Below are 17,998 nucleotides of genomic sequence, written 5' to 3' on the forward strand. Positions count from 1 at the left end.
GAGCTAATGTTACTGCAGCACATTTCCTAGTGGTGTATGAATGATGTGTGATAGCCATTTTAAAATCTTAGTCCTGACTCACTGGTTTTCTTTAGTTTTGAGTTGATTTGACAACACTGAAAAGTCTAGAGTTACTCATGAAGTAAGTAATGAGAAAGGTAGTAGGCCTATGGAAGAGCTGAATAAAAGAGCAAGGCCTTGAAAATACCCGATTATCTAAAAATTTAAAGTGGTTGAATTAATTTTTTTTCCAGTTTTTTTTAATGAGTGAAAAGATTTTGAATTGGTAAAATATTTTGCTACTAAAAACTTCCCCCAAAGCCTTCTGAGTGTTAACAATTTTTATGCAAGAGATAAATGGAAGTACTTCTTTAAAAACTATGAATCTGTTTCAGTTATTTTTCAAATTCTGAAACAATTGGGGGGAAAGAAAGAATTTATTTCTGATTAAATTTTCATTGTATTTCTCCTTTTTACATGCCATCACTTTATTGTATTATACTGTTTTTACTTTTTTATGTTATTTTACTACATTTTTATGATGTTTCACTATAATATAATTAAAGTAATATTAATGACCCTGGGTTTTGATAGCATCTTACTTTGTGACATCTGGGTGTGTCCTCGACTCTCACTGGACCTGGAGAGTGATGTGCAGCAGCTTGCAGGAGGTAGTGCACAGCCAGGCTTTTCTGGACAGCAATGCTCACAGCATTAAATACAGCAGTGGTATGTGGGCATGGCCTTGATGAAATTTCTTCTAGTTCAGACAATTACCTGTTCTTATTCTTGTGTTGTCATTTCTTTAACTTTCTCTCTTCCACTTCACCTCTCTTGGAAGGGGAAAAAGAAATCTTTATAAAATCTCTCTTTCACTTCCCTGCCCCAAGCTATTGCAATATTAAGAAACACTCTCCCTACACTCCATGTGTCCCTGAAAATATTTAGGTGTACCTTTGACTTTACACAGGTACATCACTCCCATTATCAGTCTATTGTCATCTCTCCCCTTCTTTTTACTTTTTCAAATAAAGCCTATGGATGTACAATGGTACTAGTTTTCTGAGGCTTTTTCTGCTATTATTCTGTGCTGAAAATTGCTGCAAATTGCAATGGGGATTTTTTGATAAACTCTGATTTCAAGCAACTTTGTATTTCCCTATAGTTCTTGTTCAGTGTATATCTTTTAAATATACATGGGGGTTTTTTGCCTTTTAGATAGATTTTTCCAGTGAATTATTCTTTCCTAGTATTTGTGTAGGCTTTTAAACACTGAGGAGTTAACCCCAGTTATTATTGAAGGTAATCTTAGAAAACAGGACTAAAGGAATTTTAAGAGATTTCCTTAAAATGTAGAATTAGTTACTCCAAAAGCATTTATTTATCTTCCTAGTCTGTTCCTAAGACCTTGCACTGATGAAATATCCACAGTTTCTGGTTATAAAAGCTCCATAGTCTAACAATCACTGAAGAAAGACACAAGCTGATCATGGGACATTCAAAGCTTTGTGCTGCTGAATATGAAAGCTACCCATCTTCACTAGAGTAGAATGACATGAATTGCAAGAAAGATGTGTTCTTCACCCACATCTCAGAGAGGGGGAAGAAAATGAAATGCTGTTACCAAAGTATTGGAAACATGGAAAATGTTACACCCATGGACATGTGTGATGGCTGCTGGAGGTGGGTGACTTGTACAACAGGTTACTCAGCAAGACACTGGCAACAGTTTAAATATACAAATCTTCACATTTTACATTTGGTATTTTACAGTTGGCTCTGCTACAGCAAGTTCTCCTTAACCAAAAGGAGTCTCAAGCTATAAATTTCTTTCTATTTTTATACAACTAGCATACAAAACTGGGAATTATTTTGTCTTTTACATGTTAGTATATTCAATATTCAGTATATTTTTCTTCCAGGAACTATCCAGCCATTGGAATACTGCCTTTTGTAGTATTCTTTATATTTACAAAAATATTGAGAGAATTCTATTTAAGGAAAATGTGTGTATACTTGAAAATGGCTTAAACTTTTCAGAGAATCTTGCATATAAATAGCTGCTAAACGTATATAGATATATGAAAAATATAAATATATATACATAACAGATTGATATTTGTTGATTAAAAGCAGTAAATGAATGAATGAATGTTTGAACAGACAAGAAATTCCTACTTTTCTTATCTAACGTAAACAAAATAGAAACTTACCAACTTAAAGGACAAAATACGAAATTGCATGTCAAAGCTACATGTAAGAATTAGATATTCAGGAAAGTAGACAATGGCTTTTTTGTGCCTTTTTCTTTCTTTTAACATATCTCTGGTATTCCTATGATTTAGCAGAGTCTAAAGCCTTTGGAGCATGTTAAAATACATTGGCTCATACCTACTGAACATCTTATAAGTCATTTTTAATTGGTCATTGTCTCTATAAGCATTTAAAATTTATAGGCTTCACCTTGTTTTCTAACCTTTCATGCTAATCAGATGGCATGTCTGCATTTAACAGGTCAAGCATCAACTCAGAAGCTGAATTAACCTTTCACAGATTTTTTAACAGTCTGGGTTGTTTAACTTGACCTAAACTCTCTTTGGCCTGAAGTCCTTAATTTTCAAAAGTGTTCCTCGAGAGTAAAACCTTTGTTTTTACTTTCTTGATATAATCTGGAACTTGTTTTTATTTTCTTGTAGGATGCTTTGAGTGTTGCATCAAATGCCTGGGAGGTATTCCCTATGCATCTTTGATTGCTACCATCCTGCTGTATGCTGGAGTTGCGCTGTTCTGTGGCTGTGGACATGAAGCGCTTTCAGGAACTGTCAACATTCTGCAAACCTACTTTGAGATGACAAGAGCTGCAGGAGATGTTATTGATGTCTTTACCATGTAAGTTGCTAGATCCTTTTTTTCCTTTTAAAACTGCTGAAAAATCCCTCCAGAGATATAATTTTGACTCAAGAAAATGTCTTTTAATGAAAATCATAGAAAGAATGATTTGGATAAGCTCAGCAGATAAAGTTTTGACTGAGCTGATATTTTTACTATTTACAAGCAATTTGTAATACTATTTAATATCCCACAGTTTTAATTTAAGCTTTTACTAAACAGTACTTCATATAATATTGATGATTTTGTTGCATACATCCTTTTAAAAAAAAAAACAAACAAACTAAAACTCTACAAAACTCTATACTCTAAACAGGTAAAACAGGAATGTGCAACAAGTAACAGTTCTGGGAATAAATGTAGTAAAAAAGTAACTGAGAAGTTGTACAGAACCCTGAGACTTGAAATGTCAAAATTGTATTGCCTCTGGTATATCTAGCATTAATCTGTTTTGAAGGTTTCATGCTTTGCTACTCCTAGAAACCTACCTCTGGAAGGCCTTTTTTTTTGTTGAGCATCTCCTTCTCTTAGTTAAATTTATTACATTTATCAAAATAGTTTACTGTATCTTTAAATAAAATGACATATTTCAAATATTTTTAAAATTTTCTCTTTCAAAAATGATTTTAGATATTTGAAATCCAAATTCTTACCTGGCTGCTAATGGTTGCAACTGAAGCTGAAGAATCTTATACTTTAATTTGTAAATATTTTCTTTAATGACACTTTTTTTGGAGAAGTGAAATGATTTCATCATCTGTCAAAGCACTGACTTCTTATGATGGATAGTTCCATGATAACCTCATCTCAGGGCTTAGCAGCAGTCAAAAAACAAACCACGTACCAACTACCAGAAAAATCAAAGAGAAACAGAGAACATAATTCTGCCATTGTGTGAATCCATCTTTCATCCATTTCATTAATACTGTATACAATATTGGTGTCCCAAAGAAGTCAGAAAAAGATGATTAGAATTACAGAACAGAGGCTGTATGGTTAAAAATTGAGTATAATAGGACTCTTCAGTCTAGAAATGGGGTGATTAAGAACTTTTATGCTGGAGGTCTGTAAATTCACAGTATTATGTATATGGTGCAAGAGGTTAGACTGTTTTTCTGTTCCAGTACAAGAAGTTTGAGGTCTCAGAGGAAACAGGTTTAGAAGGAACAAGCGGTGGTTCTTCAATTATTTCATAGAAAATTTCTGAAGATAGTTGCATATTGTGATTATATTATGGATGCCAAAAATTTTTATGGGCTCAAGGGAAGACTGGATAATCTTGGAAAACAAATCCATTTATGGTTTCTAATGACAACCGAATGACTTAGCCAACTCAGGAAGTCCCAGAGGCTAGAACAGTGTTGGGGGTTATCCTGTTAAGTTGTCCTAAGTTTTCCTTCTATTCATTGTTTGAGGCAGGAAAATTAAGAAGATATATATATTTGATCCAATGGGGTACCACTGTTTTCATGAGAGCTAGAAACAGAATCTTAAATTTCTTAATTTGTGAAGGGCTATATTATAAACATTCTTTTCAAAGATTCTCTGTGAATGTTAAGTGTACTTTCTGTGGGATTAGTGGCCAGAAGGGAGCATGTACCAAATATGTATGTCACTGCTATGCCATATTAAAATTTCATCTTTGGATCAAGGAATTTAGATGTCCTTGTATAATAACATATTAGGCTGATAGGAAGATGCAACTTCTGCTTTGCCTTTTTGGCTTGTCATTTAGAATAACGAGTCTGACTTGACTCGACGGCTAAGGTTCATTGTTATCCTGAATGAAAGATCAGTCATTTTATTAGCCTCTAACTTATTTTATTATTCCCTAGGAAGCCATTAGTGCAGAACAGCCACAAATCGATGCTTTCTCTTCATAGCAAGTTTTCCAGCTTCTCTCTGTCAAATACTTAAATGAAAATATCAGTCAGGGGGTATAGTTCAAATGCATATAATTCACTGTAAAAGATCAAGGAATTAAAAAGGTAATTTTTCTTTTCTTGGCATTTAATTGTCTTAGATAGTAGCTTTTTTATTTGTTTGTTTCCTTTGATTACTAAAAGATATACTAAACCCAGTTCTTTCTTCAGCAGACATACTGTATCTGAAATTTCAGTTCGTTCAGTTGTGAAGGAGGTCTCTAAACTTACGTCTTAAAGGGAGGAGGAGCAACTATTTTGACTAAAAGCAGATGAGCCATTGCTTTGAACGGGATAAACTGTGTGACTTGCAAAGAAATTTGCACACATTAATTTTCTACCTGTTTGAGTAGATACTACTCTGCTTTTTAATATAATTTTGTAGGGAGAAAAAATATTCGATATTTTGTCATGCCTATTGATTAACAGTTGGTGGTAAAAAAACCCTATGGTAATGATGGTTTTGAAAGAGCAAAAAGCAGAAGGAAGAATATGTAAGTAGAAACAAAGAGTGCAGTGCCTACCTTGTTAAAATGATACATATTGAAATGGAAATAAAAGCTAGTTGTTCATAGCTCTGATTAGAAATTATGAGAATGAAAAAAAAATCTAGCAGTGTGACCTACTAAATTATACCTTTTGAAGGTTATTTAATACATCTGGGCTCTTAATGCTTCTAGTGCTGTGAAGTATCTCAGGCTGGCCTGTAGTCTGACTTTCTGTGATAAATGTGTAGGCAGATGCTGCAGTGGAGTGAAGTGTGTTAGATTCTCTTTAATCAACCTTATGATTTCTGTCTATATTTTTATTAGTATGCTGGATTTCAAATGTCATTCAGAATAAAATACAACCCCTATCTGGGTAGTAAGAGATAAGGTCTCTTTTAACTGTGTCCACAAGTGTTTGTTCTGAATGAAAATAGCACAACTCACAAGCTGCCCTGTATCTTTTATCTTTGTCAGTGCTGCTGCTCACTGCAATTTAAAAGAAGTACCATACCTCTGTAGAGAAAATAGGCCATAATGAGGGCATAAGCAAAATCTGAACAGCCACATCATTCCTTAAGTGCCTAAAATAAAAGTCAAAGTACCTAGATCCAACAATCCACTGAAAAATGTCCGTATTAATGTCCCTGAGGGCATCAACAGCCCTGACTCTTTTTACCTGCCCTCTCTTAGGGCCTCTCCTCACCCTTCCCTTAGTCCAGGACCTCATTTCAGTGAAGCCCGAGGGGTTCAGTCCCTCCCCACAGACTCTCCTGGCCACGGGGTTGGGGCTGCCCTGGCAGCCACAATTGCCCTGCTCCCTGTCTGCTCCATGGGGAGCCTACATCCCACATGGTGCCTTGAGGCTTGTGGAGAGATGAGTTAATTAAGGACCTGCAATTGGCCATGAACTTCCCTTAGAGGATTCAGCCCCTGGGAGTTCAGCCAAGAGCAACAGCCTTGTGGAACAGAAGAGGTGATTTGAGTACTGGCCCTGCAGGTTGCTCCCTGATTCCATCTCCCTGGACTCTTGTCTGAGTTCAAATAATGTATACCAGTTCCAGTTCATATCTGCTTTGGAAACATAGATAAGTAATAAATATTTATAATTTTTAAAAATTTAGGCAAATTTGGAGCTGTTTTTAAATTCTTTAAATGCCAGGCAGTTACAGCAGTTTTCTCAAATTTATGATTTTCTTTCCAATTTAAGATATGGAATGATCATGGTCAATAATTCCAAAATACTGGAGGCTTCCTAGACAGATTCTGAGTAGGGTACAATGAGTGCGGTTTTGCTTGCTTGTTTTGGGGGGAAAATACAACCCCAAATACAAAAGAGTCTAAAAAAAATAACAAAGATATTTTTTTTACAGTATTTTGTCTCAAAGTACTGGAGTGACATAGGTAAAACAGATACTTTAAACTCTTATAAGCTAATATAAATCAAGTGTATTCAATTTCATGTGAACACATACTGTACAGATGAGTATTCTTAGTGGAGAGGACATATCTTCAAAAATCACAAATTTCAATGGTAGGCACTTCTCTCTTTAAACAGTCATTTTTTAATCCATGAACTTTTAATAAATTGGATGGCTATAAAAGGATTTGGAATTATCAATCCTTTTTCACTGGGACTAACCTCTAATTATATTGCTTACTGAATCAGTTTTGTGAAACTTCATTCCCTATAGTTCCAGACTTTTCCACTATCAGCATTACCACTGTTCTAATGGTTGCTGCTCACCCTCCCCCTGCCCCCCCCTCCCCCGCCTGTTTGAAAATTTGCAGAAGTCATAAGCTTTTGTTTGGCATGTGAATTCCTTCAGTGGCTGTAGAGTAGTTATTTTAGTTCCTTGAGAGTCAAAGGAAACCTAAAAAAATAAGTATGATGGTTTAAATTATCCTGGAAACTGCCTTTATAATATTTTATGTTGCCTGCCTTGTCAGTTTAAGAGCTCTGTAGGCTTCACTAAATTTGACCAATCTACTTTACTTAGGTGTGGTATTTAATTATTCTTCTATAACTTTTTTAACTTTTATAACTGCAGTGAACACTCTATCTGCAAAGTACCAGGTATAACTAGATTTGCTTACTTAATCACTGATTTTGAGAAGGTTATGAATGCAGCAGAAATAGAGATATGATTATCAGCATGTATTGTATCAGCTGGATTTTTATATTTTTCTGGTGTTTGGAACAACTTCCAAATGAAGTTTTTTAGAAAATCAGCAGCACAAGATATGTTTGGTGTGTTTCCTAACAGCATCTTTTTACAGTTCTTTCTCTTTAGTATGCAAGGCCAGCTAGTGCCATCTGTCACATGTTTGTGATATATAGGCCACGGAACAAGGGAATCATGCTCTTAGAATGGAAAATGAAGAAACCTCCCTGATAGAAACATTAAAACCATTTTCCTGCTACAGTCAAAGCTGATTCAGGTCATTGAAAATTCCATTCCTTTTAAAGGTGTGAAATCCAATAGTAAACTAACTGAAATCACAATCTGTAAATCTGTTTTCGCTCTGTTCTCTGTTAGAAGTGCCGCAGACACTCTACTGAAGCCACCTTCCTAGAGCTAAAAATTCCCTTCCTCTCAGAATGTGAAAGCCTGTGTTTCAGGTACTGCTGTGGCCAAGTTTGACGCTTCCTGATAACCTTTCTGTTAGTCAGTGTATAGTCAGTGTTTATTAGGACGGTATTGTAGAATAATATACATATGGATGTGCAACTGTTTTCTATTGAGGAAAAACAAAACAACAGGTGTAAAAGCTTTTATATCGCCCCTCTTAGTTACATAATCAAATGTTTTGAGAGGTAGATAAGTGGATGTTATTCAGATCTGCTATTCTTTTTGTTATTGTTGTTGTTGGCTTTGCAGCTATCACAAGTTAAATATCGGTAGCAATAAAATATTACTGTTATCATCTTTTTTTTTTTTCCACTACAACTGATGGAATACTGTGAAAGGTATTACAATGTAATTGTGATTGTGTGATGATTCTGTTTAAGTCATCTTCTTTGTACTCAGTAGTACTAAACAGGTTTTCCCTATGCACATTTGTCTCTCAAAAAAGCTTGGTGTTCTTCAAATTTGGACTTAAATTATGTTTTAAACACAATTTGTATCATGGGAAGCAAAACATGTAAGGCTCTATATTAGGACAAACATCTGCTAACTTATGCAGGGCTGCGTTGTATCATGCTTGGAAACAGCAACCATCCTAAACAGCCCTGGCAGATGATCTCACTGGTTCTGTAATGAAAAGATTCATCCAGGCACCAGTTCAGCTAGCTGAGCCTATGAACAGGAAGAAGAGACAGGAAAGAAGTGAGAGTCTACATGGTTTGCATATACCAAACAAGTAGGATGGCTACTCTAATCACGTACAGTCATTTGTTGGAGATGTATACTGCATTTTTGGAGACTTTCATTGGTAAGATGACTTCTAACTAGGCTAGTGAGAGTTCTCACTTGCAGCACTCCATGAGTTCCTGCACCTCGATTCTGACTATGTGTAGAGTAATTAAGGTAATTCTGCAAGGGAGACCTAACCTTGGCCCATGTGTCTTATTCATGTATTACAATTTGACAGGAGAAGAGAGACCACAATGTCATTGATAGAGTTTACCTAAGGAGAACATTTCTATTTTATTAGAATAGTGGAGTCACATATAAATTGTAACAGAACATATTAAAGATAAGATGCAGAACATAGCATTTTAGATCCTGTTTGATTGGTAGATGCATCAAGTCTGACAAATAATGCCAGCACCTGGGAATATGACCCTTACGAGATTACACAGTGCTGAAAAGTGACATTTGCTACCTACTCAGCTGTATTATGTAGCCTAGTGTTCTGTATTCTGTTAGAAGCAACACCAGTAAGAACCTTAGTAAGTAAAATTTAGGATTTGGGAAGTACCTGCAAAGACATAGTCCTCATTTTATGTAATAGTTGGATAAGGAAATTCAGCAGCACATGGGTATACCAGCAGAATGATCTTACATGAAGAATTTGTTGGTATTCATATGTGCAAATACAGTCTCCTACTTTTAGGCAGGCATCTGTATTATTTAGTGCAGTGTTAAGCAGTTCTCTTTCCTGGTTGACTGGAATCTTACTGGCTATAATCACTGCATGCCTGTGATTGCACTTGCAATAGACGTTTCTTAATAGGTTCTCCATAGGAAATACATTTTTCTATTTTAAATACCTTTATTTCCTTTTAGTCTTTGTTCACTTTATAGACATAAAATGGAAAGTGTATATTTCTATGTAAAATACATATTGCTAAATTTTGCTTTGTGTGCCACATAAAATCAAGATAACTCACTGTTCCACAGGAGATCTGAAAAAGGTATTACCATCCCAATCTGGACTTTTAGTAACAAGTTTTCATTCTTACACTATCAGTATGTACTTTATGTGTCTCCAAGTTTATAACTGTAATGAAGAAACACTCACAAATCCTGTGATATGCTTTTGCCACATCTTTTTACACTTTATTGCTATGGAAAGTTGCCTGGGGATTCAATATCCATGTGCACAAAACCCATCACATAATTCCATCAGAAGTCAACATGTTACTACTTCCAACAGGGTTTTTTGCCTTCTTCAGGCAAAGAAGTTTCCGGATTTCTTCTGTAATTAGCATCTCTAAAAACGTTTTTAAGAAAATACTTTTCCAAGAGATTAGCAGACAGAACAAGACTAGATTACAATAAAAAACCCAACTTTGAGAGGCAGCCTTGTCCATATGTCGTAGTCAGAATTTTGTGTTCAGGACTCAAAGATTTGATGATTATTTAAATTCATATGCTGAATCCTTTCCTATTCCAAGAGCGTAACAAGATTCATAGGGCAGAGATGTGGTTTGTACTACTATTGCTCCTCTTCTGTTAGGTTGTGGATTTCCTGCTGCTTTTAGAGGTGTTCCATGAAATCTCCACTCAACTGTCCCGTTCCTAAGAAGGATGCAACACTCAAACTTTTATACAATGATGATTTAGGCTTCTGTTCTGCATACCTGTAGAAACTTTGTACATCACAAACTAAAATCAATGGGATCTTATATCACACCAGCTATGGTTCAGAATGTAAATGTAATTTGCATATTATAGTATGATGATCTCTTCTTTATATAATCCTAACAGTCTGACTTTAGTAATGATCAAATGTTTTGTATGATTACATACAAAATTTCTTTAAGAAATACAGAATTAGAAGCCTCTGTTTTCTTCCTAATGTGTTTTATTTCTACTTTAATAAAAATTACTTTTTGGTCTTTTTGGTCTTATCCTTTGGCTACCAGTTAATCCTTTCTCTTTTTATCGTTTCCAGAAAAACTTGAATTGAGCATTCTGTAAGCCAATTTTATTTGTTCTTTCCACCTGAAATTTAGAATCTGTATTAATCTAAAATTCCTCGTGGACTTCTGTTGACATTTTCTTAGTAGTTTCATTTTTCCCTTCACTGTGAGAATATTTCTGTTACTTTTACCTCATTGTTACTGTTACATACAGCTTTTTGGTTTTGCTTTGCAGGTAGTACATGATTATTAATAAATCCTTCTTTCTCTGCTGGTTGTATGTCTTCCTTCTGAAGTTTGCCTTTGCTTGTCTCCTCTTTCTACTAACAATTCCTCTCTGTTTCATGGTACCGTCTTCTTTGCTCTCTCTGTTTAAATGAATATTATCATGAACTTACAACAAGGAATTGTTCCCAGCTGGTTTCCAGGAGGGCCTGAGCACATCTTTTATAAACTTGCATGTGGCTTGGTTTCTGCATAGCCTAAACAGATCTTCTTCCTTGCAAACTTCCCTTTATATCTTGTCTGCCTTCTAAAAACACATTTATGAAACTGTTTCTACATGCCTGAAACAGCTTGAGGGGAAAGGCTGCTATCTCAGTGTCTTAACAGCCTCTTAGGATCAGTCCCTCAGTGGGCAGAAGGATGAGCACAGAGGCCAGCATTGCTGGTTTACGGAATAACGGTGATTATTATTCATTCTAGATGTGAACATGAACTGTTCAAAGTTCCATGTAATGGAAAAAACCCAAACAAAAAACTCCCACATAAACAAAAAACCCACAACCCCCCAAAACTGGTGAAGCAATCCTACCCTGATGATAGCACTTACATATGTTTCTCATCTTTCTAAATTGTCTCTAAATTACCAGCAAAAAAAAAAAAAAAAAGTATTTAATTAGGAATTGTACTATGGTAATCTCACTGACTTTTTAGTACTTTAATAGCTTTGGTATTTTATCCTTCCTACTGTGTTGGGTTTTGGGTTTTTTTAGCTTGGAAATAGATGTAATTGCCTGAATTTACTTGCATTCAGAGAATATAGGTTACAGTTTACCAACAATAATGTGCTATTTAACATCTGTAATATCTCAGTGTCATACTAAATATCAGAGAAGTTATATAATAAATTCAGCAAGAGAAATGTAAGGCACAACTATAAATACTGAAAATCTAGCCCCACGGTAATATTTAGTACTCTGGTGGGCTAGGCTAATGAAAACCTTTGCAATGTAGAGCTTTTATCACTTGTTCAGGCTTAAGTGAATAGAAAAGTGAATAAGATTGTTTTATGAACAGCATGAGAATTGCGTGTCACAGGACAAACTAGTGTAGTCTTTTAATTTCTGTTAATTGCAATTAGATGTCTGCACTGCATTTCCATATTAACCACATTAAAAAAGAAAAATCCCTAGCAAGTAATAGATTGTTCCAAAGCAATATTAGCACACTTTTCACAAAAACCTGCTGCGTATAAACATGATCATTCAACAAATTTTCCTATTGCTTGCTGATTTATTTTATTTTATAATCCTTGAATTTGCCAAAACACAATGAAAATACACAGTGGGAAATCTGCAATGTTGATCTGACCCATGGAGAATGTTTTCACTCACCTCTGACTTGTCTCTGCTGGGATAGTCTACTCACTTTCAGCCTGTTCACTGAGAAGTTAGCATTGATGGCTTCCATTGATACTTTCTGCCAGAAGAAGGAAGTGTTTTCTCTAGAGATATTTTAATATTCATTTTGTTGGATAGAATCCAGTTTCAGATTGATGAATTAGGGAATCTCCTTAATATGGAATAATTAATGAGCCAGCAGCAAAGACCGAAAAATTGAAAGATCAGCTTGATTTAAATCACAAATTGAAAACAGCGATGTTTGTGTTTTTAGCATTTCTGAACGCAGTGTTGTGAGGAAAAGCAGATCCAGAATCTGTGGACCATCTGACAGATTAATACAGTATGAAAAATATGGTTTAGATTATTCATAATTAAAAAATTCAAGATACTTTTCACAATTATTTTATGTTTAGCTCACCATTCAGCTTATTCTACTCAGCAAACTAGGTTAACGTGAAGATTGCATGATCAACATGAATTTTTTAAAATCAGGTTTATCTTCATAATCTTAATTGTCTGACTTTCAGTAGAAATGTTACATGACCCTAAATAAATAATTTTATAATACTAATGGGACTCGTGTTTAGTGACTAGGTATTCAAGATTTCTTTTTCTTCAACTTATTTAGAGTAGCTTTAGCCTTCACCTAATATGTATTTTTCCAATTCTGTCAGGAGTACAAAATTTATCTTTATGAGTTTGTCTCCTTTCTTTTCTCCTTACCTACCTCTTTCCTTCCATTCCAACCTACACAAGTGTAAGCCCTGCTTGCCTTTTTCCTTTGTCCTTACCCATCTTGCCCATTGGCTCACGTTCATCACCACTTCTGCCATTCCCTTCTACCTCCCTGGTTGCTCTTAAGCTCTTTCTGCAGCATTTGCGAATTTACTGAAGCACAGATGGCAATTAATCTCCCTGAGTTCATCCACAAAGAATCACATTTTATTTTAAAGAAAGAGAATGTACATCTTACAAGGTCTATCTTTTATTATCTATTATAACCTAATTAGAAAATAAAAGTTTATGTGAACTGTATTACATGCTGTAGAATAATTTGATAGCAATGCTACCTTCAAAACTATATGTATATGTAACATTACTGTTGTGATATGTTTTCTTTAAATACAGCAGACACTAAATGTGGTTATATTGCAATACAGTTCTATTTGGCTTTTAAAGAGGTAATTAAGTGATGGTCTCACAATTTTTTGTTTATCTTTTTACTCTTTGCTATATACAAAATCCTTTTGCCTTGGGATAAGTCTGGCTATTTCATCTCATGTGGTCTGATCAGTAGAGATTTTACTACTTCTCTCTGTAATGTGTGTATGAAGAAGAAATTGATTTCTATATTTGGCTGGTGTATAGCTATATATATTTTTTCCTTGAGGAAGGAAGGCTTAAGTGAAAGTTATTCCTGTAGATGCACATAAGGCTAAGGAAAAAGCAGAGATCTCTTAGTACAATTTTTGACACAAGCAGCTCAGTGGGAGACTCAGCACAGATGGTTTAAAGGGCTGTTGTAAGGACTGAAATAGTCTCTGGACTTCCTGAAAGTCTCAGTTTCTTTAGGGCAGTGATAACTTGTAACTGAGCACATAGGGGTCTGTGAGGAGCTGCTGCTTACAGAACTCCCATACTTCAACCACTGGTGAAGATCACAACTTTTTAAGATATGTAACATAAGAATAGGAAGAGTTTTATGGAATAGTCACAAAGTTGCTATTTGTTTTTGTGATTTTTTTTTTTAACAGTAATGACAAAAAGGTATTAAAATAGAGTTTTTCTGTTAAAAAAAAAGTATTACGCTGGCTGAATTACTATAAAATTAGGAAAATGGAATTTTTGCAATGTAATCAGGATTTATGTATATTAAAATAAATGTCTTCTGCGTTAGCTTATACTGTTGATAGTGTTAAATTTTTTTCACTATTTTAAATAGTTTGTGTATCTAAATTTACCCTAGGTTTCACTTGAGTATAAAAGAAAAAAGATGTAGAAAAAAAGCTGGAAGAGATTTTTTATTGGAATGTTAGGGAAAAACATGTCCTGTCATTCCAAGAAGCATTCATTTATAGTACTTCTCCCACCCCTAGTCAGGTCAGAAGTTTAATTGCATTATTATGTGACTAATGCAAGCTTAAGATATATTCAATAAAGTTGTAGACACAGTCATATGTCTGAAGTATCAACTATAAACAAGAACCTGACTTTGCATCTTTTGAAAACCATTCAAACTCAAAGGTATTTTAATGGGTTTTGGAGTTTTGTTATTGTATTGTACACATAAAATGAGTATTGAGAGTTGTCTTTTGGTGATGATGAAAAGTGTGCTCCTAAGGAAATGTTTTGATTAAATATTGCCTTTCGTAACAATAAAAGTATTAATCTTAGTCTTAAGAAATATCTAGTGCTGATAGTGGTTTGGTGCTTATAAAAATTAATCTGGCAGATCCTAATGGGTCTCTGCCTTATTTTTTGTCTTACACTGTTATGAGTTATTGCTGTATTGACCTGGACAATATGACTGGAATTTAGTCATATCTTAAATCTGCACATTGCCATTTTCTAAAGTTGCACAAGTCTTTCCTTGTCATGTTGATAAACCAGAAATTTACTGTGGCTAGTTTTTAGAGTTCAAGTAAAAAGCTTTGAAACCTGCTGATCCAAAGCAGTGGTCACTAGCCATGTTTTTCCAAGTTTAGACAAAACATTTAGGGGCAGAGAGGCGCTGCCATAAATCTTTTCAAAAACTCTGTTAATGAGATAACATTTAGGAGACAGAGTCTCCTTGAGCCAGTGTTTAGTTTCTAGGCAATGCCAGACGGAACAACGACACAACTCAGGTAATGTCTGTAATGGATTGAGCCTTGTAGGGTTCTGCATGTTACACTGCAAACCATCCTTCCATTTCTTCAGCTCTAGGTCTGTGAAATGATGTTTTAAAGGCTCATTATAGAAGAATGCCAGATGATCTAACATTGTTATTTTTGTAATAATATAATTGTGTTTTGAAGTTAAGGATGTCTCTTTATGACTTTATTATTCTGTTAGACAGTTTGTCCATTGGAGAATAGTTTTTACGTTTAATTAAATTAAATGGCCCAGTGTTTCTTATATCAATGCTATTTTAGTTTAAAGTTCACTCCTGTTGTCAGCTTCAGCTGTTATTATGGCACATCAGCACTTAAGCTTACTCCAGCGTAGAAACTTTGAGGCTTAATGGGTCTGATTATCCCACCCTGAAACTTCAGAGTAAGCTTTAAATATTTATGCAGATAATTAATTTTTGCTGTTCCTATACAGGATTGACATCTTCAAGTATGTGATATATGGTGTAGCAGCTGCATTCTTTGTATATGGCATTTTGCTGATGGTGGAGGGATTCTTTACAACTGGCGCCATCAAGGATCTCTATGGGGATTTCAAAATCACTACTTGCGGCAGATGTGTCAGCGCCTGGGTAAGTGGTTAAGAAAGCTTTTGTACTTATGAAAATTTCAATGTCTTTTGTATATTTTTAGTGCCTTGTGATGTTAATTTTTTTGTGTGTCTTTAATATTTTGTGATGCTTCAGTTTAGTCATTAAAAATTATGGCAAAGGAGAACAGAGTACTACAAATGTTCTCTATATTGGTTAAACACTAAGTTAGGAGCAATTTATTCCCTAGTTGAATGGAAAAGCTTATTAGCTCAGCAACATAAACTGTTCAGGGCAGAACTAAAACTGTATAATGCCTCCAGCTCTACTGGACAGGACGTTTTTCTTGCTAATAATTTCAGTTATTTTAGGAATCTTTCCTGTTTCTCTTTGGATCAAACAGAGGCCTGTCATCAGGTTTTATTTTGTTTCTCAATGGCAAAAAGCCTGTTTTTACTTCTATGTTAATCTCTGGTTTGGAGAAACCATTAGTGAATGGTAATGATAACCTTGGAAAAACTAGATCCAAAAAATTATAATTTGCACTGGGAATCAAATGCAAATTTGTCATACTAAAATTGCTGACTGTTTGACCTAGGATTATTTTATAGCAGGTTCAGTAGCAGGTCAGTAACTAACTAACTTTTTTGGTATTTGACTTTTCTGCATCTAAGGCAGAGGCCTGTGCATTCAATAGCTGTTGAAGTTGGATATTTCTGCAAATACCATCAGTATCAACAAATCATATTTGTGATGAAAAGTAAATGATTAAATACAGTCAAGTAGATCTTGGGGTTATGATACATTTCATGTTTTACTTTATTAACAACAAATGATATATAAAATAGTAGCAAGGTTTAGGTTTCCCATTGTACTGCAACTGTCAAAATTTATTAAACTGGAATACAGTCTAAGAACAAATATAAGCACTAGGTTCTTCCAGTCATACAAAGATTATCAAATTAATATTTTGGATATCCTGACATTTAAGGTTAAACTCAACACAGATGATGTACACGTTGTAAATTGAGGAATACAGCATGTTTACCATCCCTACACAGGTGCAACACGCTCCACAATAATCAAGTGTTTTCATCTTTTTTTCAGTTGTTCCTGTCAAGTGCCATTGTATGATTTTGGTACTTTGACTAAGACTGTTTTGAAACTGTTAAATGAATACATAAATAAAACCTGAAAATATTTTAAATTAAGAGCAGTTACTGCTTATGCTAATACTGCTTTAATCTCCTGGAAAGAAATCTCTAAACTATATTCACTGAGAACATACTAAGCTAGTTCAAATTTTGTACAGAGCAGCAAAATTTTCAGAACATTATTTTTCTTCACAGCTCCTATGAATGCTTGTCCTCAATACTGCAGCAGGGGAGTGCTGCATCCTCTTACAGTTTTGACGCCCTTGTAGCATTAACTGTAATTCTGTAGTATCTGTCTAGAAGAAAGGAACAGTTAAGCAACTATTGTATGGTTAATAATACTATTGTTATTAGTGATTTGTTAAATTAATTCCTTCAGCGTTTTACTTTCCCTGTCAATAATTTGCAATGTTTGTTTTTTTACTTTAAGAAACCTTGGGTTGGTTGTGCAGGTAAGATTAAGGCTATATACTGGTTATGATTGCCATTAATAATCTATCAATTATTCTGAGTTAAATACATTCTTGTCATTCATGCTATTGAAAGGGGTTGGCAGATATTAGAAGTTGCAAGAAAGCTTCCTTGTATATCATTTTGAAATAGCAATTTTGTAATTATTAAAATCTAAGATGTCAAAAACTAAACAGTTGATTTCTTTTAGCAATACCTTAAAACTAATAGAAATGTACACACAGGATATTTGTTGTTTTGAAGAATTAAATTCATAAAAATGGATCCACATCAAAAAACACCTTTGTCAAAAAAAATCCAGTTGTATAATTTTACATCTAATTTTTTGATGTCTTTCTCAATAGCAGTTTAGCATGTTAAAGTCTGAAAATTAAATCCTGCAGCTTTACCATTGTTACTAGTTCCTTCTCATTATTATTTTGCATGAAAAAATACTTTTTGTCTGTGACTAAACCTACTATGAAGATGGAGACAAAAAATCAATAAAAAAATTTGAAGGAGGAAAAGGTTATTTTAACATTGTAAGATGAGCTGTATTTCTATATATAGAAATAAGAAAAGTAACATCTTTTTCTCCTTCTTAGAGACATATTCTTTGAAAAATAGGCTTTTAAGAGCATCAATAACCAACATCTGTAGGAACTTTTCATGTGCCCTTCCTGACCTCCCTCCTTAGCTGTAAATAGTTCACTTTCTAGGTCTGCATGGGGAAAAGGA

General features: G+C 34.5%; 1 protein-coding gene across 1 annotated transcript in view; it reads left to right on the forward strand.

Annotated features, from left to right (window-relative positions):
• The first annotated feature begins 574 nt into the window (after window positions 1-574).
• Window positions 575-17,998, forward strand: part of GPM6A (glycoprotein M6A) — a 37,317-nt gene continuing 19,893 nt past the window's right edge. Inside the window, exons 1-3 of the mRNA XM_027886946.1 lie at window positions 575-671; window positions 2,697-2,889; window positions 15,542-15,698. Of these exons, the coding sequence (XP_027742747.1) occupies window positions 575-671; window positions 2,697-2,889; window positions 15,542-15,698 (447 nt within the window). The remainder of the gene's footprint in view (window positions 672-2,696; window positions 2,890-15,541; window positions 15,699-17,998) is intronic.

Source organism: Empidonax traillii, unplaced genomic scaffold (assembly GCF_003031625.1).
Source record: "Empidonax traillii isolate 1590-97213 ecotype Southwest subspecies unplaced genomic scaffold, ASM303162v1 scaffold198:size1128796, whole genome shotgun sequence".
NCBI lineage: Eukaryota > Metazoa > Chordata > Aves > Passeriformes > Tyrannidae > Empidonax > Empidonax traillii.